This window comes from Rhinolophus ferrumequinum, chromosome 20 (genome assembly GCF_004115265.2).
Source record: "Rhinolophus ferrumequinum isolate MPI-CBG mRhiFer1 chromosome 20, mRhiFer1_v1.p, whole genome shotgun sequence".
In the NCBI taxonomy this organism is placed as follows: domain Eukaryota; kingdom Metazoa; phylum Chordata; class Mammalia; order Chiroptera; family Rhinolophidae; genus Rhinolophus; species Rhinolophus ferrumequinum.
In genome coordinates, this window is record NC_046303.1 from 30867753 (window position 1) to 30894236 (window position 26484).

The 26484-nt window shown below is 38.3% G+C and overlaps 1 protein-coding gene across 9 annotated transcripts in view; it reads right to left on the bottom strand.

Moving 5' to 3' along the window:
- Positions 1–26484, bottom strand: part of DYNC1I1 (dynein cytoplasmic 1 intermediate chain 1) — a 295576-nt gene that overhangs the window by 14606 nt on the left and 254486 nt on the right. For all 9 annotated transcript variants that reach the window (XM_033088732.1, XM_033088736.1, XM_033088734.1 and 6 more), the window contains 2 exons: positions 7228–7368; positions 2927–3052 (listed from right to left, as the gene is read on the bottom strand). In XM_033088732.1, coding sequence (XP_032944623.1) covers positions 2927–3052; positions 7228–7368 — 267 coding nt within the window. The remainder of the gene's footprint in view (positions 1–2926; positions 3053–7227; positions 7369–26484) is intronic.

A 26484-nucleotide genomic window follows, 5' to 3' on the forward strand; every position in this document is an offset into this window, starting at 1 on the left:
ACTTTGCCTGGCTTTCTGCATTTTAGGTGATTTGAAAGGCTCGGGAAGCACTGTTGAGATGGTGTCCTTCTTGCCCAAGTCCAGTTATGCTTGATCAGTTCTAGGCTGTGAAGGAGACAGTAGTAATTACAATAATGGTGACATTTGCCCATGAAGTGATCCACCATCTCTCAGAAGTGGGCTTCAGCTGAGCTCAGCTGTAGACAAGCCATCACTCCTTTTAATACCCGGAGCCCCCATAGTGTTGGTCTTCAAAGATTCAGAACACAGAGATGAGCCAAGGGAAAAAGAACTCCCCCCAGAAATAAATAGGAGGTAAATTTGTAAATACCTTACAAAAATACTTAGGGGGGGAAAAAAAAAACCACAGTTAAGATAAAATTATCTTGTTAAGTCTGAGTTTTTCTGAGCTGTCGATTGCTTTGTGTATGATCAAACAATACAGAAAGGGCTGTTCAAATGTATAAGCCTATCCTGAGTTTTGGTCATTCACAGAAGGGCTAGAAGATTATAAAATTACCTACTCTCAATAAAATAGTATATCCTTTTCTTTTTTCTTCCTGTAGTGAATTTGTAGGGATAAACAACCCTACAAATTGTTTGGCCTATTACATGTCACAGAGATTTTTCTATAGCCTGTCTAGACTCCAGACAATAGGCGAGACTGGCCTATAGTTGCAGACATTTCTATAGTCTGTAATATCACTTAGAAAAGTAAGGGCAATAATACAAAAATGAAAACCAGCCTGACCTGCTAGTATGATAGTAGAAATACGAGTATAACAACACTTTACAATTTAGAAATGATGATAGCAACCTAGCAAGAAGTTTCAGCAGCCACATAGCAGACAAAGCAACTTTTGCAAAATCATTTATACTCCCAAAATACGAGTCATATTCAAGTAATTCTGTCCACAGACTATAAAATCACTTTATCGCAGAAAATTCTGTATATATGTTATGCTGTGTTTTTTTATTACATAGAGATTGTGTGTGTATGTATATATGTATGTGTGTATATATATTACATATAATATATATAATACAACAAATATATGTATATTTATGAAATATATATTTATGTATATAGTATTTGTGGTCAACAAGCAGACTTTTTAAAGGCCTTTCTTTAAATAAACTGGGTTATACAACCATTCTGCTTTTCAGCCCTCTTGGATAAAACAATGTTGCATATAATCTTAGGAGAGTTAAGGGACATTATGTATAAGCAAGAGAGGTTTTTAAATTTCAGTTTTTAAATTTCATCTATTTTCTGCTATTTTATCTCTGGGTATGTCTCCACATCTATTCTCTCCTACAATTACACTTGTTATAAACAAAGGAAAGAAAGAGAGAGAAAAAAGAAACCTTGTTTGTTTCTTTATATTCTCCTTCTTTGCTAGCTTTTTTAATTTTTTAGTAAATTAACCAATGAAGAGTATTTGTTTTTGTTGTTGCTTAGTTTTATTTTGATGAAGACCATGAAAAAGATGCATTGAATATAAAGAATACTCCTTGAAGAAAATTACTGCAAAACTATTGGCCATATTTTCGATTCAGAGGATATTCTCTTTCCCATAGACTCCAAACGGCGTCAATAGTCACCAGACCATTCATCTTCCACACTGGGAATAAATATTAACAGAGCCTTTGTTGCTGTTGGAATGACTCAGCTTACGGCATCAGGAATAGTTAAAGAGGTGCCTAATGAAATAGATCACAGGCAGTAAAACTGATTCTTCTAGTTGTTTTACATAGTGTTGTACATCCCAAAATAGAAAACCCCTATCTATAAAATAATTCCATTCCTATCCCTGATTGAATTAAAAAAAACCCGCACAAAACATAAAAAAACACCATCCAGTTTGTTTCAGTACAATCAACTCTATCATATAGCGGTATACAATATATCATCAAAAGTTTCATTGTAGAACAAACCATCTAGGATTGCCAAATTTATGGAATGCTGATTGATGAAACCATAAAGAACCCTTCTCAGTGTGATCAGCTAAGCCCATCCACCAGGTACTCACAGAGCACTTCCTAGGTCTAGGACATTATGCATACAAATGTGGTATATTTTCCCTCTGGAATGCAAATGTTAGATTCATATTATGCCAAACTAGCATTACACAATACTCTTACTTTGTTTTGCTTGAAAGTTCAATATTTTCTGTGTCTAAGGAAAAAATTCTTTAACCTCATCAGAAATGAAGGTTTTTGTCAACACTTTCTCATATAGTAAAAATAAACAGATATGCTTCACTATAATTGATTGATAATGCACTATTAAATAAAGGTAGTATAACAATTCAAGGAGATGTTACTGAAATAAAAAAATGTGTTTTTTTTTCCCCTCTGATACGTGCCATGATATTCAGGAATACTTCACATGTCATGTAACAAGATACACTAGAGAGGTATATATATTTCATATAAAAACTTTGAATATCATAAAAATGGTACAAATTCTGATTCACCTCAGCCTTTTTAATTGCCTACATTTTACTTAAAGAGTAATAGTATACATTTTAATAAAACATATCAACTAAAACTTGACTTTTCAAAATAAACAACAAATTCCAAGTTCAATGTTAGCATGACGAATTTGGCAAACTTTTCATTCTCGTGAAACTGGTAGGAAGTTCCATGCTTCATCACAGGATAACTGGGAATTGTACAGTACTCTGAAGGGAGCCTGGCTCACTAACTACAGTGTCCAGTGCATGGGGACAGAAGACCAAATTAGGCCCTAAGGAAGTCTCGCCAAACTCCCGCTGAAGTCAATGGGAATTTGCACTCAAGAGGGCTCTTGTCTGACAAAGTCTGGTCAATAATTTCCCTAAATCTTTAAACTAGATATAACAAAACAAACGAACAAACAAACAAACAAAAAGGTAAAACCCCCAAACCAAAAAATATGTACCTCTCCAACGTCGTAGACCCAAATACGGCCTTCTGAGTCCCCAACAGCAACTTCCTTGCCAGCTTGAGCCCAACGAACACGGTTTAGGGCAGACGCCCCCTCTATGGCCACACTTGCTGTTGGAACCTGCCAAAGAGGTTACGAAAGAATCTCTGAATATGAATTTAAATATATGTTTAACTGGATGAGTCACCACTGCCTTCATGTGCATGAAGTAATATACATCCTTATGCAGAAGTAAAAGGACTCATTGTTCTTAAATCATATGCTCCACTGTACTAAGGGGTAGAGAGGAGATGCTTTAATGAAAAGGGAAAAGAGGGAGAGTCTTTTTCCATAATCAATGGGCAGTGAGTGACATAAATGTTTCTTTGGATTATGCAGGGGGTATATCCGCCATACAAACAAACACAGCGGCGAAATGTGATACTTCACGATCAAGTCATGATTTATGGATCGATGGAGAGACATATTTCAGGATTTACCAAGATTGAGGATACTATAAAGGAGAGAAGGGGGGGGCATATGATGGAATAAAAGGCATATTAATATGAGTCTTCAGGAAAAAGATACATACTGATCCCTCAAAACCTCATCAGGGAGAGGACGATCAGAAGAAGAAAAAGTATGCAGGTGAAACACTTCAAAACCTCAAGTTCGCCTCTCTTTTTTCATCCTTTCTGTTTTTCCTCCTGGCAATACCAGGGTGCAGGAAGCGTTCCGTACCTTTGCAAATGTTCCCAGGGTGATATCCTGATAGGATGGAGCACCTACTTATAGAAAAGGTCTTATATCTCCTTTAATAAACACCTGAAATCTGACAACTTTAACAATTACAATAATAATTAATATTGAAGTGAATTGGAGGTGCTGAATTGGAAACTGCAGTATTTGGTACAAGAACTTTACTATTTGAAAAAAAGAATTTTAGTGGGTCTGCCACTCTTCCCATTATCAGTTGTGTAAACTCTTGTCTCTAAGGTTGGACGTTTAGCTCAGTTGATTAGAGCGTGGTGCTAATGACACCAAGGTTGCTGGTTTGATCCCTGCATGGGCCACTGTGAGCTGTGCCCTCCTTAAAAAAAAAAAAAAAAAAAGGTGTAAAGATCAGATCTCCAAGCCTTCTACAAAAATGTTGAATAAGAAATGACAATGGGCCATTAAAAAAGAAAAAGGTAAATGTTAAAACACAAAGAAAAAATGTAGTGAAAAGAGGGCTACCGAGATCATCTCACACCACTATTTAAGACCTGTGTCTAATAAACATGTCAGGTTAGGATGGAAACACAACATGTACTGTGTCTTAGCACTCCCGGCATTCTGTTATTTAGGGAATTGAAACCATCTGTTTATATGAGATTATTGACCCAATACCTATCTTTAAAATAGCAATAAAAACTCCATCGTATGTAAGAATATATGTTTAAACTTGATCTTGAAATCAATAAAAATTATTTTACCTTCTTAAATCATGGCATGTCAATTGTGAGCAAAAATATGAAACAAAAGTCCCCAGCTCATTGATTTATTTTTTAAACTACAGATTTCTACAATAAAGATATCTGCTATGTAGGCTGGAGCCTGAATTTTTAACCAAACCTTCCAAAGGCCAAAACAAAGTGAATTTAGATGGGCCGTAATTCTGTCAATACACTTTATTATTAATGGGCTACACAGAAAATAAATCTGAGATCCAGCTATAGAATTTTCAGAGTTAATTTTTAACTCCATAATTTAGAGAAATCATACAGGATTATACTTTAACTCCATTCAATATCAGATTTTATCTATGAACAATTTCAAAATGAATAAAAATGTTTAATCTTAACATGCATGTGATAAAACATGAATTGCTCTGAAGAAATTGATTTTTTTGATACACTTTCAATCATGCCTAATACATTTTAAAGAATTTCACTTATTTGGAATTAAGTAATGTAGCAAACTGAAACAATTAATATTCTAACCATTTAAAAATACTTTTTTTTCATAGATATTACAAGTAAAATTCACTATCACAGCCTATAATATGTGGTAATAAATTGTCAAATGCATGAAGAAAATGACAAAATATGTTTTATTAACTGGACTGGTAATGACCTTTCAAAAGTTGAAGAATCTGTAATGAAAATAATCCATGTATTGTCTCTGTCACTCTTACTCTTCGACTTTGGTTTCACAAATATTTTCATATTTTTTTAAGGCTCATTTTAATGGCAAAGGCAGGATCTATACAGCACAAATTACTACATTGTGCAGAGGTCCATGATACTGAGGTAGGTGAATATAAACTATTCTTGCAGTTGGGATAAGTTAGTCTAAAAGCCTAGTAGTTTGAGCAACATCAAAACACTGGGATTTCAGCTCCTTTTTTTTAAACAAATCTAATTCCTAATTTGACAAATATTTGAAAAATCTTGCTCAACTCAGTAGAAGGCAAAAATGATTTGACAGTTTTCTAAAGTGTTTAGCTCATTACTGGATTTGAATCAGACTTAACATATTGACTATTACTGTGAAAGCAAAATTATGTTTACCACAAAACTAAATGGTTCGCATGCCCAGTAATGATTTTTTGAAATGTTTAGCTATAAAACTTTTATGTGGTTGTCTGTTGATACCTAGAGAAAAAGAAGGGGAAAAATTACATTTGGCAATGTTGAGACATTAATTTCATTTTACCTAAAAAGCAGATTAAAAAAAAAATAGTTACATAGGAATTATTAAGGAGTTTAAAGAACACTCACTCCATTGCACTGTAGTTGGGCATTACCTAAATGTCACCCCTACTAAATCTGATTTCTGATATAAGGGGTCTCCTGAGTCAATCAGGAAAATGTGTGTTTTTTGGTTGCTTTAAGTGAATGAGTTTATTCTAGCAGATAGAGGCAATATGATTTTAATCAATGGCGGTGAAAGCCTTTGGGAAACCATTACAATGTGGGATACAATAACATCTTTCTATTAACAGTAATAATGTTATAAACATTTCAACATCCCAAAAGATGGGCATTACATGTATTCATGCCTTTTGATTATTTTCAAAGATGCTTTATTATAACGCTTATCCTAGTCATACAGTTCTTGATTTTGGGTCCCTCCATAGCCAAAAGGAAATATAGACTTAAAATTGAAATATTTTCAAAAGATAACTATTTGGCATTGGTTATAGCTGCGCATAATCTTGCAAGATAAAATGACTCAATGATAATACCTGAAGAATATTTCCCGGCCCTCTCCCACAAAAAATACCAGGGGAGTCCGCTCCTCCTCATACCCTCCAGCTGCAGGCTTCCTAATTAAACAGGCTGAGCTGTTTCCTGCTCAAAACACTTCAAAGGAGCTTTCTCTTGTTCTCCACTTCACATATACAGTTTGTAGCACTTCTCCCTCTTACCTGTTCATTCTTATTTAAGGAGAGTTGCCCTGAATCAGAAACCAGGAAATGAAGAGACCATTTTATTTTATTAAATGGAAGGACATTTAATATTCATATTTTTAAAAAACCCCAGTAGCTGAATTAACACCTCAATAATTTTGAGAGTGGAGAAAAGGAAAAATGCTTATGGCACAATTTTTAAAACATAAATGCCGTCTAATTTTTAAAGGAATATCTCCTCACTGCCAATTGTTTATTTAAAAAATGGCTATTTCTCACTTGTGAAATATTCTAAATGTGACATGTTAAAATCCCAATTAAAAAATACTGAGCTTAACATACATGGTCAGAGTTAGAAACTATTGAAAAAGTCTGCCTGTGAGTGCACTATCTTACACAAGGATTATTTACCTTGTAAAAATCAAAAGGGGGTTAGATCTAAACATAAACAATCAACAGAATCATCTTTTATGGATTCAAAATAGGGAAGGTACAAATAGCAAACACTGACAAATTACCCTTTTTAAAAGCCCAATCTAAAAGTCAGCGTCCACAAAAGCTTACTTTTCCAAATGTTTGGCAATAGAGTTATTTCAACAGGGCTCTGAAATATGCCTGTGTGTTCTTTCCCTGAGGGAAAAGCATGAACACATATCGTTTTGCTCTTTGCAAATAAGGGTCGTCAATTGTCCAGGGTCTGCCACGGTTTAGGGATGAAGTGAGATTAAATGATTTTTTTTTTTTGGCCAATGCATCTGCCAATTCCCTTCAGAGCAGTCATGAATGGGGGGTCGACAGCCCAGCTGCCATTGGAGGGCCTGTCCAAAAAAGGCCGTTTTGGAAAGAGAGGGGGTAGATGGAGAGAGGCCGACTGCGCCCCCGTCCCAGCCCTCCCTGCCCGGGCGCCTGCGCCGCCGCTCACCTCGGTGTCATTGTTGAGGTTCCAGAGGTCCAAGCGCCCCATCCCGTCCACGCAGGCAAAGAGCGCGGGATGCACGGGGGACCACATGACATCGTACACATAATCTGCATTGTCTTCAAAGGAGTAGAGCGGCTTGTTGTGCTGTAAAGCAGAGAGACCGTGAAGACTTTGTGGCGCTGCTGCTGCCTCGGGCTGTCTAGCGAGCCTAATTAAAAACTTTGCACATTCACAAAGTGTCATAAAACTTCCCGAGATGAAAGTCCTTGAGGAGGTGAACCGCAGCTTTAATGTGACTAGAACTGTCCAGTGGCATAAATAAATACCGTGGTGGGGGGTGCTCTTAAGGGGCTGGGGGCTGGGACGGATGGGGGGAGGCGGTTACAGACACTGTCGTCCTAGACATTCCAGACAGGTGGACAGGACTGCCCATTAGCCCGGAATCCTTGCTACGCTTTGCGACTCGCTCAGAGCCCGAACCCAGTCGTGGTCCTTCTGCCCGGATCAGACCCGCGGGGATGCTCTGCAAGCCCTCGCGGTTTCGGCCGCCCCGAACCCTTTGCATGGAAGGCAACGCCTGCCACCTCGTGGTCATTGTCTGTAGCTGCAACTCTGCTTCCAGTCCAACTCTAGACCAAATTCATATTTGAATGGTTCCTTTGAGGCGGGGAATGGGAAATACATATTTTAAAGGGATTTATAGCTCTTCTGAGAGGTGAAAAATGTCACGGTTCTAAGATCATAGTCTCCCTGACTAGCGTCAGTTCACCCAAGTCAGGAGGACTGGTGTGGCTCGATGTAACACGCCTGAACCTTCATAGAAGGTGAACCACGTTTTTCTAGATCACCCAGTATTTCCAAGATCCCGAAAATTGGCTTTTCTGGGGAAAGGGGGAAATGCATTAGGACACCTCACTGCATACAAGTGCTTCCACTCCAGAGGGATACAATAAATTAAAATGGCACTCTTGATTTCCAGTGAATATTGTCACATCAAAATAGCACAGAAGTCAGTTTGAAAGTACACCAGAAATAAAATGTAATTGGACTTCATGAATTATTCATTCCATCTGGCTTGTCTTATTCTAATTTATGAATAATGGCTTTACTAATCCCTGATCAATTAATGTAAAATGAAATTTAAATGATAATGAAAGCCCTAGAGATAAAAGAAATTAAGTATTCTTATATCCTCTGACAGAAATCTAAACAATGGGAGCTTTTTTTTTTTTCCCCAGTGTCTTCTTCATCCAGTCAGCTGTCTGTACTCTCTTCATGGGTTTGACTGAATACCTATACAGGCCAGGGTAATAAACCCCCCCCCCCAAAAAAAAAGATAATATACAATATGAACAATCTGCATGGAATGTTAGAAGACTGTATCTGCAGGGAATCAGCTCCAAATATTACTCCCACCTCCCACAGTACACTGTTAGTGAATGTAAAATGTACAAAATGCGGGTGCTAAAATCAAAGTGAGAAAAATCTGTTAGAAGACAATAAAAGTTTCATAACCTAAACTTAATGCAAAAATTTGTTAAGGCTCTAACTATAAATGATTTATCTTCCCCAGAATTATAGCACTTTGGCATTGCTTAGAAGTGAACACAACTGTAATACTATTATAGCAACACAGAAGATTTTAGACAGGCCATTTTTCTGTGTGTGTGAATGTGTGTGTGTGTGTTGGTAGTGTTATGTATGAGACGTCTTATTTTTAATTCAAAAAGTATATAATGGAGGAGTAATTTGAAAAAAATATGTATGACACTGAGATCTCAAAAAGAAGTAAAAGGACATTAGCTATATAGTTTTGTATTTTAATATTCTATAACTCTTTTATGACAAATTGTTTGTTAAATTCCATGTTTGCACTGTGATTTGGAACTAAAATTATTAGACTATTTTCTATTTATGTAGCGTCTTCCTTCCTCTCACTGTTTGGACTAGGTTATTCAAACTACTTTCTCCAGAAAAATCTGAATATCTAATGATACCTTAAAATAGCATGATTGTATCATTTTTCTTTGTTAATGTAGGAAAAAAAGGAGTAGCTGGTCCTTCACTGACCACTTGTGAATATTAAATTCTAACTCTTAGTAGAAAATTATTCTTGCCCTCAATTCTTGATTTTATAGCAAACCAGTCACTATTTGTTAAAAAACATGAGTAGCACATTTTTCTTAAAGTCAAAGGGTGGAAAAGACTTACACATGCTTATAAAAGTCAATTCTCAGTATCCTCTCTCAATAACCCAACTGGTAGTGTAACTGATTATGTTGAGGTCTAGACATAGATATAAACATACAGACATACAATAACACATAACACACCTACAGTCCTTGTTTTGATGAATTCGAAGACCATCCAGCTTTAAACAGTCATTTTCTAAGGAGCTGATATTATTTGATGTGTTAATTTTCTCAATAAATTATCCTGTTATTCTCTAGTGCTATTTCTTTTCTTTTGTTCTTTCACTAGCGTCTCTTCTGAGAAACTCAGTTAAAATGGTAGTACATCCTAAAATCTCACTTTTTAAATATCTGGACATGACTGCTATTGTTCATGTTACCAAAAATGAATATCCTCACGTTTAATATTATTGTATTGACATGCTATGATTATTCGCTAGGTTTTCTCCAATTGCCTTATCATCCCTCACCCCCAAGACTGAACTTTTCATTATAAAAATCACTGTGCAAGTAATTCTAGGCTACAGTATGTGCCTGTTTTGGGGTAAGGAGAAGGGCTTACGTTTTCAAAGGCTTTGTTTTAACCTTTATAGATTCACAGGCTGGGAAAGTCTTGGTCAGATCTGAATTCACTATCATGGTACTAAGTGGACTGACACTTATGAACCACGACTTTCCAAACATAGCATGGCATACGCTCTAGGCATAGGCTAATACCACTCTTACAGTAGTAAGCGATGTTATTCTGAATATTAATTGTACTTCTTTTAATAAAGAAATTTTTCATTCTAGGGCCCAAAGGGTAATCTGAAAACCAATTGAAAATTTGTCTCAAATGCTTAATATAGAACATTTTATAGTAAACACATATATCATGAGATATTAACATTTTCATAAAATATATCAAAAGCATTAGAGTCTAAAGATTCCACTTTGGAATTTTGAAACATACATATCTGCCTCCGCAAAGCTGTAATAACTTGCTCCTGCATTACCCCCGATGTTAGAACACTACAAGTTTTAAAATGGTGGAGAATGTGGGGGCAAATTTGACCGATTCTGCAGAAGATCCTTAAATGTAATATCAATTGTATATAATAAAGCTGCAAAAGCTTGGTGATTTTAAATATTTACTCTGCAAAATACTCAAGGCCATTTAGTAAATTAAATATTGTTCCACAGCATGTTACCATAGAAAGTGTTTTTCAAAACAATCAAATTTCATTAGAGAAAAACCCCTTTGACCTGTGTTTTCTTCTCTAATGCCATGTTTAGTATTAGTGAACTGTTAAAGAAAACAAAAACTGCACTGTTAGGCAACCTACCGCACACGTGACACATGCCAATGAAAGAAAGCCGTGATACCCTGTGTTTTAGGCAAGTTTCCAGGGCTGTGCCAAAAATGCTAAAATCTCCAGACATGGATCAGCTTGATTTTAATTCCCTGACTCTTAAACAGAACGGAGAAGCAGGCGACCAGTCACTTCCCAGACAGACATGAAGGGCAGGGAAGGGTAAATTGTGGGGTGTTTGCTGTGTGCCTGACTCTATATACACATTGTCTAATTTAATCCGCATAAAATCTCTGTAAGGTAGATGGTATTTACAGAAAAGAAAATTATAGTTCAGGAAAGCTAGTAACTTTCCCAAGGCCACGAAGGTTGTAAGTGGTAGAGTGGGACTAGGTTCTCTGGTGTTTTTAGCTGTTAAGCATATCCTCTATTTGCTAGAACCATGTGGTACTCTATAAAACAGCAGTGGTCTTCAGTCTTCATAGAAAAAACAACAGATCTGTTACCTTTCCTCTTTGCTATTCCATTCAAAACAACCAATATTTACTAACCACACACAGCGTAACTTGTAGAAAGAGTTTTAAAAGATCACAATTAGAATATTTATTTCATTTCCTGAATCAGTTATTAATAAGCCTAAAGCTGTTCACCATAGAATTCCATGCATCTTTAGATCCTGGTACAGGAACAGATACCTTTTCTTCCTGAAAACCAGAAAACAGGATGGGAATGGCCCTTTAGTCAGCACACCATGCATTAGAGAGTAGAACAAATAATGCTAGTAGGCAAAGAGCCGGATTCAAGTTCACTAAATGTCTCTACGTTTAAATGTCTCTAACTTTGGGGACTAAAATAAGATGATCTGAAGGACGGGGATAACACAGGATACAGGGAGCAGAAAAGGCAACAGGAGAAAGTGGAAAAACTACAGACCTGGGAAATTTAACTTAACATCTAAGGATCTCAGCTTGTCATCTGTAAGATGGAAGTCTGGAACAACAGGCCTCAAGGGTGGCTTTATGATTCTATGACCCTGTTTTGTAGTAAGGACTGAATGGAATCAAGTACGAGAGTTTTTTTGTTTTTTTTTTTACAAAGAGTTATTCAAAGCTAAGTATTATGATTAAAGCCATCTTCCTTGATGTTCTGTGACATTATATCACAAGGCCTTTTTTTTTTTTTTAACTTTGTATTTCATCAAAATGTGCATATAAAAATGTACCAGGGTGGTTTTTAGTAAAATTTTTGAAATCATGAAAGTAATAGACCTCCTATTTGACCAACTGGAAAAGGAATAAAGAACGTTAAATTTACATAAGAGAGGCAGGTAGTGAACTCTGTTCAAAAATGAGACTTCACAACATCCATCAACATTTTATAATAAAGACTTGATCTCTAGATTTGAGTTTTGATTTTATTAGTATACTTCTGACAATGATTAGAGCTGCATATTTTTCCAATCAGTTAACTATAAAATGATTTCATGAGAGATGAGTTTCTACTTCTGATGTCAGAAATGTACTGAAGTCATATCTAGGGAATACAATGCTTGTTTTACTTTCCTCTGTATTATTTGTTTGCCTCTTATCAGGCACCGCTAAGCATCCCAATAGGCTTCACTATTTTGAAGGTGGGTGAATAGAAAGATTTGTGTTAGAATGTCTCCTAACACCTCCAAACACTGTGGTTGAGGTTGCATTTGCGCCTAAATGATTAGCTTTCAAAGCAGCCTGAGCAGAAATGTGTACCCAAACCTTGAAAATCTCTTGGAGTGGAGAGGAAGCAGGGTAGGGGGTAACACGTGGGTAGGTGGGATGGGGGCAGACAATTAATAGTAGAATTTCTGTATTCTTATTCTGAAATAAAAGGAAAACAAACGGAATCTTATCTTGAACACTCTATTCTGCTGGGGAAAAAATGACCAAAATACTAAACAATGAGTAATAAGAAAATGTCCTTCAAAAACTGTCATGTGGGTTCCTGTGAAGTAATTAAAATAAATAGCCAGCCAGTTCTTCCAGGAAACATTAAAATGTGAGACCACAATATCTCTTTTAAAAAAACCACCAAAGGACCCCAAAACTTCAGGCTCACACAAAAATGGATGCCTCTACCATAAAAAGAAAGTGCTTAAACAAACAAACTAACCGAAACTCACAGACTGAACCAAACCAAACCAAAAAAACCAACTCTCTTGGCCCAAAAGAGGTGTTGCGAATTTGGAATTTGGTACTATCACTGGGAAACATTTGCAACTTAATTGGGGATCTTTCTAATGTACAAAGTATCCTGTATTTATCTTAATTTCTGTGCTAATATTAAAACAATACTCATGATACCTAAATGATAATATCTTTACATGTTTCTATCATAGTCAGAAATTCAAAATTAGACATAAACCCTTTGGGTGAGCTACTCCGTACAGAATATGTGTCGTGGGGCTGCTTGTTGTTTGTATGCACTAACCAAAAATATATCAGGACATTAATTTGAATTCGTTAATTTAAAATAATTAGAACGAAGTTTATAGAAACCCAGGAATTTAGTATTTGCCCCTCTAGAAATGTCGACGTTTTGTTGAATAAGTCCTGAAGCCACATGAAAGGTGTTCTTTGTTGCACGACCTTCCTCTACTGCTTATTTGCATGGAAGAATCCTCCTAATCCAGGAGGCGCCACCAATAAAGAAGATAATTATCCATATAAAAGAATGTATACATATTCACAGGTTTTGACTAGTATTTGAGTGTTTAAAGCCACGGCAAAAAAAAAAAAACAAAACGACAAGCTTTGCCTAATTCATAAAAGGAGCATTTCCTGGCACTAGCATGATTTTTATGAATATTAGCTCCACCTAAAGGTTCTTCTTTAAAACAAGCATTTTAGTAGCACAATTCTGTACAAAATCATGGTGAAAACACTAAGCAAGCAGGGGTGCTTTCCTGAATTGCCGTTTGCATCCATCTCAGTTGCTGGGGTTCCTTTGCTATGGGTGTTCTGCCGTCTGGCTTACTTGAATTGAGGCCGGGCAGAAAGTCACTGTACAGCTGGGTCATTAGTACAACCGAAGTGGCCGTTCACTGAATTGATTCTCTCAAAGACCACGCACGTGGCTGGGGAAGGCAGCAAGCAAGTTCAAAAGAGCCCTTCCCTGGTGACCACTCCCCAATTCTATTTCTAGTATGACCGAGTGCTTTCATGTCCAACACAATATTAGTTAGAGAAAGAAGCATACAATATCTAGATAATGGTCAGGTTAATTAGAGACCAGACATCAGTGTTCAGGATTAGGAGGTGTGGAGGGCTGACAGTGGGCTGGGCCTAGGAGCAGCTGTATTCGTGCCTTGAAGTCTTGAACAGTTAGAAGGATGAGCAAGGAAAGTGGTATTTGCAGGCTTCTGCCGTTGTGTTTACTGATTTGTTACTTATTTAATGTCAAATTGTACAACTGCATTTTATTAGCAGGTAGATGAAGGGGCAGAACACTTTCACGCTGGTCCCTTTACTATCAACCTCTACTCTAGCATCCGGCTTACCAACTTTCTCATCAATATAAATAAATGTATAAATACACACACACACAGAATCCTTCAAAAAGATTTGGAAAATATCAAATCATAAGCCTAGGTCCATGGATGACACCTTGATTCTTACTCAGTTTTCCACTTCCAGGTTAACAACTGCCAGTTCCCAGAGCTAACCAGACATCGAGGTCTCACTACATTGAGTAAATACAACAGTCAGACAAATTTCGTTTCTTTTCAAGGAGTCACATACCCAGATTTGTCCCATCGAACAGGTTTAAAGTCTAATGGTAAAATTATCTAAATAATTAATTTTTCACTTCGACTTCTTGCGTTAACAATTGACTGTATATACGAGTATGAAGGACATGTTTTCCAAGGGTCCAGGCCAGTTTTCTGTCGGTCTGCACCCCTGTGTCTCCTGGTGGTAATGCAATGGATCTTTTATATTATATCTGAAATTAGTACAGCTGATAGTAGTATTTATTTTAATGAAAAGAACAGGCCTGGAGAATCCCACATAGCAGCAATTCCAACTCGTCTGTTCAAATGTAGAATGTATTTATGTTTCCTGCTCTACACCATACATATTCGCTTACCTCATTCTGTTCCATCTAAGCCAAATTGAAATTAATTTCTATTCAAAAAGCAAACACACTTTAAACATGAGGTGAGGTGATACGGGACATTGGAAATGGTCATAGGAAAAGAACCAAGTATAAATTAGGAGCCTTGAACAATTTGCAAGGTTAAGAGGTCACACAAGAGTGGCCAAGATGGATCTACATTGGTTTGGTCCACAAACAGCTACTTTGGGGGATAAAGATGAGTTTTAGTTCATCTTCCAACATCAGACATAAAACACAGTTTACACCAAGAGGAGGGGGTGGACGTATTTTTGAATCTCATAATTATGTAGATAGTTAGGTCTGGTATTTGTTATTCTCATTCTCTCTTCAAACATTATTGTTTAGAAGGAGAAGCTGGGGAAGGCAACTAGTGTAACATATCATTGAAATGTAAAGGTGAACATTTCCGCTCTGGTTACAAGAACAAAAGAAAGGATTCATCAAGCCTTTACTTCTTGCACAATAACGAAGCCCGGTCAGCTGGGTGAATTTTAAGTCTCAAGAGTGTTTGTACTTATAGGGATTATTCACACATGCCTGTATAAATATTTAACAGCTATAGGTATGTAGAGATAGTTGACTGTTTGGGGGAGGGGTTTGGGGTGCGGGTGGGTGTAGAAGGACAGGAAGTACGAACACAGGCTAAGTTTGGCTGTGACTTGATGCTTACATTCTTGTGGTTTTTTTTCCCCAAGTTATTCTCCCTGGGTGAGCTTAATAAAGGAACTCTTTTCCCCTCTCCCCACGACCCACCCCCCCTTCCAAGGAAAAGGGAAGAAAGAAAAGAATTTGATAACTGGCACAGGTAGTTTTATTGAAAGCCAATTTTAATATTTGCTACCTTTTGTTAGGAAGGGAGGGGAACGGGGAGTGAAAATGAGGGTAAGGGAAGGAAAAAAAGCCAGACACCACCTGAATGTCGTGTTTCTCAGAAAGGCAGCCAGCAGGGCTTGGGGTTGTGGAAAAAAATGCACTCTGCCATCCGGTAAGTGTTACTGGCAGTCAACTATTGATTTTGTTAATCTTCTTGCCTACTTTAAGCATTATATTTAGGTACTGTAGTAGCTAAAACGTTAACTTTGGACTTTCATTGTATTTTAATTCTACTGATGTTTTAAACATTTAACAAAATGCCTACAGAAATAGATCTACTCACGGCTCTTTTCTAGAATTATTTTTAGATGTTTCTATCTCAGTTTACAATAATCTAACCTACTTTAACAAAGTAGGTTATCGCACTAAGGATATCCAAAAGTATTAATCTATCAACAATGAGTTATTAAGGACCTACTCTATCCTTTCTACTTTGGGCAATCAATAGAAATACAAGATCTGACTGTTCTCAAGGACGCACAGTCCAAGTAGGAAAATAAAAATTATGAAATAATAAGAGAAGAATATTGTTTACTTGGGGGTCTATTTTCTCACTGTGTTCCAAAAGGATTTATGATGTCTTACAAGTTAAATATACTGCAAAATTAAGAATAAACACACAACAGAGGCAGGTAGAAAAGACAGCTATTACCAGGATTCTGAGATAAGCTGATTACTACAATCTGGTACTGAAGGAGCTCTAAATTTCCTGATAACTAAGACACATCCTATCGCAAGGAGATACACAGATTTCACCATCTGAAGAAAGAAAGAATACAAATTCCTCCTCAAAGACACATTCTTGGGAAAAATTCAAGGAGGAATTTATCATGTCTGTGAATCCCTGGGAAAGACACTGGTTTTCTGTCTTGTTTATACCAAAGAAAGAGAACAAGTATGTAGCCAGGTGCTAAATTCTGTGGTACAGATGTTAGGTGCCAGAGGAATTTGGAGATTTGGGGGGTGGCGTGTTGGTGGTTACCATGGTCTGATGTGGTCAAGGAAGGTATTATCTAGAACAGGTGATGGGACCCGCCTTGAAAGAGGCATAGACTTTGATAGAGGGTAAGGAAGCCAGGCCAGGAGAGAAAAGCAAAACATGCAAGGGCCTGGCTGTGTAAATCAGCGTGGAATTCCCAGATAGATGCTACAGCGAGCAGTGGGGACAGCCCCGTGGGCTCTGAAGATTTGTTCTAAGGAAGGAAATCATTTTGGTTTTGGGTAAGGTGGGGGTGAGAACATGTTATGAATGGTCTTGAGTATAAGAGTTAAGACTCTTTGATGCAATAAGCTACTGGTTTATTAAACATGCGGTGATGAATGTGCAGAGCGTTATGTTATGTACAAACAGATTCAGAGACCTCTAACATCCATGTGACTCTCTTCAGCTGTTCTGGTGTGGACGACTGAATGATGAATACCACGAATTGAAGAGAAAATAGAAGAAGCAGCAGAGTTGCAGAGGACGATCTGGTCGGTATTGTAAACATGGTACATGTAAGTCCCTGGAGACTACACTCAGGCTAAGCTGGCAGTGGAAATGTGGGTCTGGAATTGAAAGAGAGGGCAGGCTTGAAATCCGAGTCAAGGAATCACTCAGAAGAGGCGCTGACGGAGAGGAGAGCATGGGGAAGGAGGAAAAAAAAGGCCTGCGATAAAAGTTTTGAAAAACTGGGCCACGAGAGTGAAGGAGAAAGAACCAGTGGAAAGGCCACGGCTAACCAAGAGAACATCATCCGGCTGGAGAGAGATGCAAGAATGAGTGGTAGACAGTGTGATATAAGATGAGCACTAACACGAAACCATTGCATTAAGTGATCAGGGGCTCACAGATGGCCTTGGAAAGAGAAGTATCGAAAGACTGAGAGGGCTGGTGGAGGAGTGTTTGGGAAATGTGGCAGTGGTCAGTGTGGATGCACGTTGGCAAACTAATCCAAGTGGTTTGGCAAACGAATCCAATTTTAGGACAGGTCTCTGATGCTTTAAGCCATTCCATCCAATCACCAAGCTCCGCTCTCTAAGAGGATCCTAATATTATTGGTGTTGATGTCTAAGGTCACTTCCTTTTTTTCTCAAGATCACCTACTTGCCATTTAAATGTAACATGCGTGACATTTTGGATTTTTTTAAATATGAATTTATTATCTCAAACCATTGGCATTGAGCCTCATCAGTAGGAGGCAGACAAGATGCACTGAAAGTGGGTAGGTGATAAAGCAGGTAGCATCTGGGTCCAGTCCCATATCTGCCTGTGAGCAGAACCTTGAACTTGCCTCTGATTCTTTCAGCTTGGGATTCTTTTCCAGTCTCCCCAGGGCTGAACCTCTGTCTTCCCTGATGGATTTTTGAGTTAGCATCTTTCTTGGGCTATCTCTTGTTCTTCTAGCATCCTACTTTGGTTCAGAAGCTTTCCCCTCACTCTGCTTCCTTAAATCTCATGAAGGTCATGGTTGCTGCCCAGTCACAGAAAAAATAGCAGCGTGCTTGTACCCCATGGGCAAGGAACCAGGAGCAGGAGACTGTTCTAGGGGAACGTGATATGAAAAACAGTAATCAAAAATAGGCTAATAGTGACTTGGATGGTAGGAAATCTAATCAGGAATTTCCTGTGTACCATCGGAACAAGGTATTGGGAATTAAATGTCTGATGAATTTTCTCTCATTAAAAACAAAATTTATTTATGGATTTAAAGCATCAGTAGGTAGGTACCTAAGATACTTTATACCACATAAATTACAATTGGTGTGTGTGTGTGTGTGTGTGTGTGTGAGAGAGAGAGAGAGAGAGAGAGAGACAGAGAGAGAGAGAGAGAGAGAGAGAAACTTAATATACTTTTACATGGAATTTTCTTATATGTTTATTTGTCTGGAGAAGAGCAGTGATGCCCACAAATAGGAGAACGGTGCATTGACAATAAGGAAGCCTGAACCCTGTTAGGCCACGTATTATCAGACGTCCTGCACCAATGAGCAAATGTATTTTGAACACGGTGATAATGAAGAAATGGGTCTTTGGCTTCAACACCAACAAAGTCACTTCTCACATTGACTATATTGTATCAATTGTTCCTTCTTCTCTCCCTCAACATCCACGGGTCCTTCCAGGTTCCGCTGCCCCTGGAAATCAGGCTTGGAGGGATGGGAGCCCTTCAGGCACTAGGAGTGGGGCGTGTATGTGAAAGAACCCCACGGGAAGCTCATTGTTGCTTTTTTTTTCATCCATAACCAAATGTCAACTATGATAACATATCTTTAGTGCTTGTTATGAGCTGAACTGTGTTGGCTCCACAATTCCTATGTTGAAGTTCTAACCCCTAGGACCTCAGAATGTGACTGTATTTGGAGACAGTTTCCTTAAAGAGGTAATTAAGTTTAAAATGAGATCACAAGAGTAGGCCCTAACTCAATATGACTGGTGTCCTCATAAGAAGTGGAGATTAGGACACAGACATGTACAGAGGGAAGGTTATGTGAAGACACAAGGAAAAGACGGCCATCAGCAAGCCAAAGAGAGAGGCGTCAGAAGAAAACACCCCTGCCAATACCTTGATCTTGAACTTCTAGCCTTCAAACTGTAAGGAAATACATTTTTGTTGCCTAAGCTACCCAGTCTGTGGTACTTTGTTATGGCAGCCCTAGCAATCTAGCACAGCTCTCAAATAAAAAGAGAAGGAGGGCTCTCTTTTTTTTTCTTGGCCTCTAATACACAATCAAATGGGCTCATTTACCCTACAATTCTGCATTTATGGGATTGCCTCCAAGAGTGCAAAGCAGAATGTTGTTTCTGAGCAGCTACTTCTCTCCATCCTGAACATTTCTCTTTGCAAGCAATGACGGAAGCTCTACCTTGTGCTTTGCTGTGACTTGCGTTGAAAAGGGACTGCAGTGAATATAAAACTATGTCCCCTCTCTAGATCCAGAAGAGCCTTTTTTAAAAAATTTTCAGCTTAGCTTTAAGTCATACCTATAGTTCTGTAGCGTTAAGACAAGTGAGAATGGAGAGTGGACTTCAATGCTATCTCAGTACAAATGGGTCAAACCATTCCAGGGACCCAACTAAACTTGAACGAGAAATTGCAATTCTGTTCAATTCAGTCAGTTGCTTTTGCCTCAAGACAGAACTATTTTTCCCCTGAAACAGAAGTCTTCTGTACTTGAGATTAGAGTTTATTTTGGGTTAATTTTGTCACCCTCTGTAGGCTCAGTCTTGATTTCCCTTTCGTTTAGAAAAGGTAATCGGAGGGTCAGATGGCGGATGGGGTAAGAGGCCAGGAAAAGGCAAGGCAGGCAGGCAGTGTAGATGGAGCATGACATGGGTCTTAAAGCTGAACCTTCTCGTCACAGGCAAGGGCTGACCTTTGAACTCACCAGGCAGGCCCCTGCCAAGCTCTCCTTATCAGCCTCCTTAAAAGCTAATTACTGCTGAATGGGTTCCTGAGGTTGGAAAATTTTCAAAGAATTTTTGAATACATCTCTACAGCTCTTTTCTCTTCACAATAGGATCTATCAAACAGCCAGGGAAAAGCTCTGTTTAAAAGCACCGACAGGAAATCAGAAGAATGTGTTTGATTGCCAAAGTGACTAATTTATTTTTACACAGTATTAATGATGTTACAATAACCAATATCTATAGCCTGGTTTTGACAGTTTTTATCTCAAGGGTTCCCATTGTTTAAAAAAGAAGAAAATGGAATAAAAAGAAAGGACGAAAGAGAGTGTTTTATTTTGCTACATTTCCATTTGTTAACAAAACTCCCCATAAGCAAAACCAGAGGTCATTAGCAAACAAGCAAAACATGCCTATCTCCAGAAAAATACAATTCCCTTCATCATTTAAAATACAGCTCTGCTGAAAACCCAAATCATGACAAATCCTTAACATGAAAAATTCAGTGCAGACTTGAAACCACCTGACTTTACTTTGGGTTTGTGCTCCTTAAAATTACCTAGAAAATACCATAATCTTCTCTTCGTGCAGCTGGACGTGGGCCAGGGCTCTGGCTCCAGAGGCAAAGGGCAAACTAAAAATCGTGTCTGAACAGACAGCTCCACCCTCTCTCCCAAGTCCAGTTGGCCCAGTGACAAAAAGTAAGGTCTAAAGCACATTCATCCAGGGCCTGGGTTTTTGGCCAAAACTCAAGACTCTTATAGGACAAACAAAATGAAATCCAAAATGTTATCACCCTCACCTTAAGAAGTCAAATAGGCTTAAATGATTGCCCTGTATGGGAACCGATACAACTGGGTTAAAATGTAGCTTTTTGTTTAGGAGAAAGATCCTTAGCCGAGTTTAAATTCCAGAGTGATTTTTGATAATAATTTGGTGTGTGTGCACGAGTGAGAGTGAGAGTGAAAGAGAGAGAGAAAGAGAGAGAGCGAGAGCGAGAGAGAGAGAGAGAGAGAGAGAGAGAGAGAGAGAGAGAGAGATTTCTATACCGAACCAAAGACTTTGAGGGTGAAAGACTAACTACAGGGAGGCTGGGAGGGTACAGGGACTCCCCTGTGGGGGCCCACTTGCCTGGCATGGGTGCCCCCAGACTGTGGGTAAGCCTCTCAATGGCCTGCAATCTCCTTCACCAAAAGCTTCAGTTCTTAAGGACTCATTCTCCCCAATGCTCACCCACTCTGACACCCCCACTCTCTCTCTCACGCTTTAGATGGGTGAGAGCCAGGAGAGACTGTCAAGTAATTTTTACCTCCTGCCGAGTTAGTGACAGGCTCAGTACAAATAGCTACATTGAGAAAGTACCTCCATGCCACAAATCCCACGGCCAGCACTCTGACAAGACAGTCCAGGGCTATGAATACCACCACCTGATCTCACGGGGGCAGATAGGTACTGAAATGGCAGGACCAGGCGTTCCAAAAGTGGTTTCCCTCTCGCCCCCTAATCAAAACCCTCTGCTCCGGCCAGTCAGCAGCATTCATAGCCTCCTTTGAACACGGAGTCCCTTCTGGCCTTCTGGTCTTTGTTCATGCTGCTTTCCACCCTTGAAGGATGGACGGCCCTCTCTCCTCCCAAATGGTCCAATCCTGGGATCCCGATCAAGGCCTCAGTCCCCTCTCAAGCACCTACACGCTCAGGGATGAGTCCTTCCCCCAGGTCTCAGCCACTGTTTTCTGCCTTCATCTTTAGGCGCTCTGGGGCTGCGTTGGAGTCTTTCTTGTGCAGTTTTATTGAGATATAACCTAACTTCATTCCTGAAGTTTGTTTAGTTTTCCACGTAGAGCAAAGTTGTATTGTGTGTGTTTGGTAAACGTTATTGTTTAGAGCAGTTTTAGGTTCACAGCAAAATTGAGGGGAAGGTACAGAGATTTCCCATCTATTCCCTGCCCCACGCATGCACAATTTCCCCCATTTTCAACATTGTCCACAGATTGGTTCGTTGGTTACAACTCGTGAGCTGGGTTGACACATCCTCAGTAATACCCAAAGTGCGTAGTTTTCCTAAGGGTTCACTTGATGGTGTACATCCTGTGGGATGGGGCACATGTATAATAACTACCCACCATTGTCGTAGGGGCAACGATCGTTCCACTGCCCTAAAGGGCCTGTCAGAACAAAGGTTTTCAAAACATCCTGGAGGGCTGTGGGATTGGTTCTTGGAGGGAGGGACGACTTAAGGAGTTCTCCAAGAGAAGTATTATATTTTCCTTTAGGTGATTGTCAAAAAATCAATGCACATATGCTCTGGATCATCTCCATGCTGTCACCTTAGAACCGCGTATGTCGGAGTCCAGGCCCGCAGGAGTGTGGTCACTATAGTTACGGCACACTAGGGAAACACACACACACACACACACACACACACACACACACACACACACACATATACACCGAGGACCCATGAATAGGAAATGACGCATTTGTGCCAGGTGACGTCATTCCGGCAGTCATCACACAGCCGCTCAATAGCCACACTAAGTCAGCCCAATAGCCACACTATGAGCACCACTTTAGTTTCAGTGAAATATCACTCGTCACATTCAGTGAATGTGCTTCCTTTAAACGGTATATTGGCGGGTCGGTGGGGGGCAGTAAATTTAATTTGTAATTTTTAGGGGACTGTAAAATTATTTAAGTTATAAGCTATAGCTCATATATACAGAGGGTGCCAAAAAATGTATACACATTTTAAGAACGGAAAAAAACTGTTAAAATTGTAATATTCAACATATACCGATAACAAAAGCTGAATACAAGTCACATTTCACTTCTGTAATTAGAAGAAAGAGGTGCTTACAGTGGTTACCATCAGTATGCAGACACTTCTGATGATGGCGAACTACTGCTTGAGCAACACTGACCAAAGTGTCCACATGTATACATTTTTTTTGGCACTCTCAGTATTTTAAAACCCTCAGTGGCTTCTCATCACGTGGATTTAGGACAGAATCTAAGCTCCTTCTTAGATCAACAAGGCCATGTATCATCTAACCTCTGATGAGCTTTTCAACCTCATCTCCTGCTATTCCGTTTTTTGCTGCAAATGTGGAGACCTTTATCCTGTTTCTCACACAAGCCAAGTCAAGCTTGCGCCTGCTTCACACACTGTTCCCTCCACCTATAATACCCATTTCCCTCACCTTCACAGAGCTACATTCTTCTCATTATTCATGTCTACCCGGTTTCCCTTCTTTAGAGAGGACTGCCCTAATCATATATCTAAAATACTCTCCCCAACATCCTCTCACTCTCTACCCTTAACCCTGGTTCATTTGTTTTCTAACACCTATCACTATCTGAAATCTTTTATGTATAGTTGGTCCTCGTTATTCATGGATTCCAAATTTCCACATTCACCTACTCTCTCAAATTTATTTGGAACCCCAAAATCAGTATTTCAAACTCATTCACAGACAAGTGCAGAGTAGAGAAAAATTGGAGTCACCTGACATGCACCTAGCTGAAGCTGAATAAGCTCTCTGCCCTCTCCTTTCAGCTCTCATACTGTAAACAAACGTCCTTTCTGTGGTCTACTGGGTGCCATGTTGTTTCCATTTTTTTGTGGTTTTCTTGTTGATGATTTCACTGTTTAAAATGGCCCCTAAGCATGGTGCTGAAGTGCTGTCCAGTGTTCCTATGCACAAGAAGGCTGTGACGTGCCTTACTGAGAAGTACATGTGCTAGATAAGCTACCTTCAGGCATGAGCCGTTGGCTGCAATTCAGTGTCAATGAATCAACCATACACATTAAATAAGGTGTCTTTGAACAGAAACACACATCAAACAAGATCATGTATTGATTGGTTGATGAAAATGTGGTGACCAAAGGCTCTCAGGAACCTCATCCTGTATTTCCCCTTGAAGCAATGGTTTGTTGTTTGCCAATTCACTGTGGCAACTTTATAGACCACAACTGCCATGAATAATGAGAATCAATTACTTTTTTTTTTTTTCCTTCCCAACCAGCATGGGCATGCCAGTGAAGTCAGGGACTTCGTCTACCTTTGTTACTATTAAATTCCCAGTGCCAGGACCACAGTAAACCCTTAATAGTTATGTATTAAATGAATAAGTACAGTGAATGTATACCTTGTCCTCTGTCTATATGTATTATATTTAAATTATGTTATAACGAAAATAATTTAAGGTAATGTTGGAGGTTGATAAAAATGTGTTTCCTTTAAAGATGTTCCATTCTTTACTCAAGTTTGAGTAAAGACATGTATACTGTACACTCATTCATAGAAGGGACCATGTCTCATTTCTTTTCTTTTTGGCATGAGGTTAAAAACACATTAGGTTCTTAAATGTTGGATTATTAAATGAAAAATTGATCAAATGTAGTAGTATTTTAATTAGAAGCATAGTGAAGACAATACTTGCCTTTACTTAGTAGTAGAATCTTAATTAAATTTGCACTGTTACCAAGAGAATGAAAAGACAAGCCACAAACAGGGAGAAAATATTCGCAAAAGACACATCTGATAAAGGACTGTTATCCAAACTATACAAAGAACTCTTAAAGCTCAACAATAAAAAACAACAACTTGATTTAAAAATGGGCCAAACACTTCAACACACAACTCATCAAAGAAGCGATACAGATGAAAAATAAGCATATGAAAAGTTGTTCATCACATGTCATCAGGGAAATGCAAATTAAAACAACAATGAGATACCACTATAAATTGATTAGAATGGCCAAAATCCAGACCACTGACAACATCAAATGCTGACAAGGGTGTGGAGCAACAGGAACTCTCATACATTGCTGGTGGGAATGCAAAATGGAACAGCTGCTTTGGAAGACAGTCTGGTGGGTTCTTACAAAACTAAATGTACTCTTACCATATGATCCAGCAATCATACTCATTAGTATTTACCCAAAGGAATTGAAAATCTATGTCCACACAAAAACCTTCACACAGATGTTTATAGTAATGGCCAAAACTTGTAAGCAACCAAGATCCTTCAGTAGGTCAATGGATAAATAAACTGTAGTACATCCAGACAAGACGATTATTATTCAGTGATTAGAAGAAATAAACTGTCAAGCCATGAAAACAAAAAACAAAAAACACGAAGTCACCTTAAATGAATATTACTAAGTGAAAGAAGGCAATCTGAAAAGGGTACATACTATAGGATTCCAACTGTATGACATTCTGAAAAAGGCAAAATGATGGAGACAATAAAAAGATCAGTGGTTGCCAAGGGTTGGGAGGGTATGGATGAATAGTCAGAGCACAGATAAGTTTTAGGGCAGAGAAAATATTCTAAGTGATATTATAAAGATGGTATATGTTATTATACATTTGTCCAAACTCATAAAATGTCAACACTAAGAGTAAACCATAATGTAAACTATAAACTTTGAGTGACTGTGAAAAAAATTTACACTGTTGTATTATTTCATGTTTTTCAACCATAACATGTAGGTCAATATGTAAATATTTGTGTGTTCATATGTGTATACAATTGACTCGACAGAAGGGGGAAAAGATCAGTGGAGTAGAAAAAAAGGTGATAAATGGGGAATGCAGCTGTCAGAAATATCGATCAAGAATGAACAGAGAGGTGTCTTTGCAGGTCTATGGGTATTTCAGTCACTGGGTACCTAAATGAGGATTGAAATAAATTGACAAAAAATATAAAACTTCAGAGTTTATCTTATCACTAATCAGCAATATAATTGCTAGTGGCTTAATTTAATTTATATTTAATTGCTCAATAAGCCCTTATTATATATTAACAATCATTACTCTCACCGAAAACTGTGGGGAACACAGAATAGATGTGAAATATAGCCACTGGTCTCAAGAAGCTCATAGCTTAGTGGAAAGAATTACCGAATAAATACTATAAAAGGCATGTCCATTATATTCAAGTGCTGGATTTTTGGTGTTAAAATTATTACAAGAATAGTTTTAAGACTATAGAGCAATGCATTATTAAACCGATGAATGTAAGTCATGCCAGCATCTGAGTCCACCACTAAACGGCAGACAGTTCAAAATATTAAAACCATTGATTTTTAATACAATGATTTCTAACTTACTCAATTACAATCAAGGTGAGGTGGAAAAAATATAGGACTGAAAGGCTATCTAAATCACTCCTCTCTAGACATTGTTTTTCTTTTCTGTAAAATTAGGGAATTAAATAGGGGATCTATCTGTAAAGTACTCCTCAGGTCTGATTTCTATGACTTAAACCAGATTTTCTTGTTGCCCTTCTTTCTTGTTTCCCACACATGGACTTTGATTCTAAAAAAGACATAAAGACTGTTTATAAAAAAATAAGT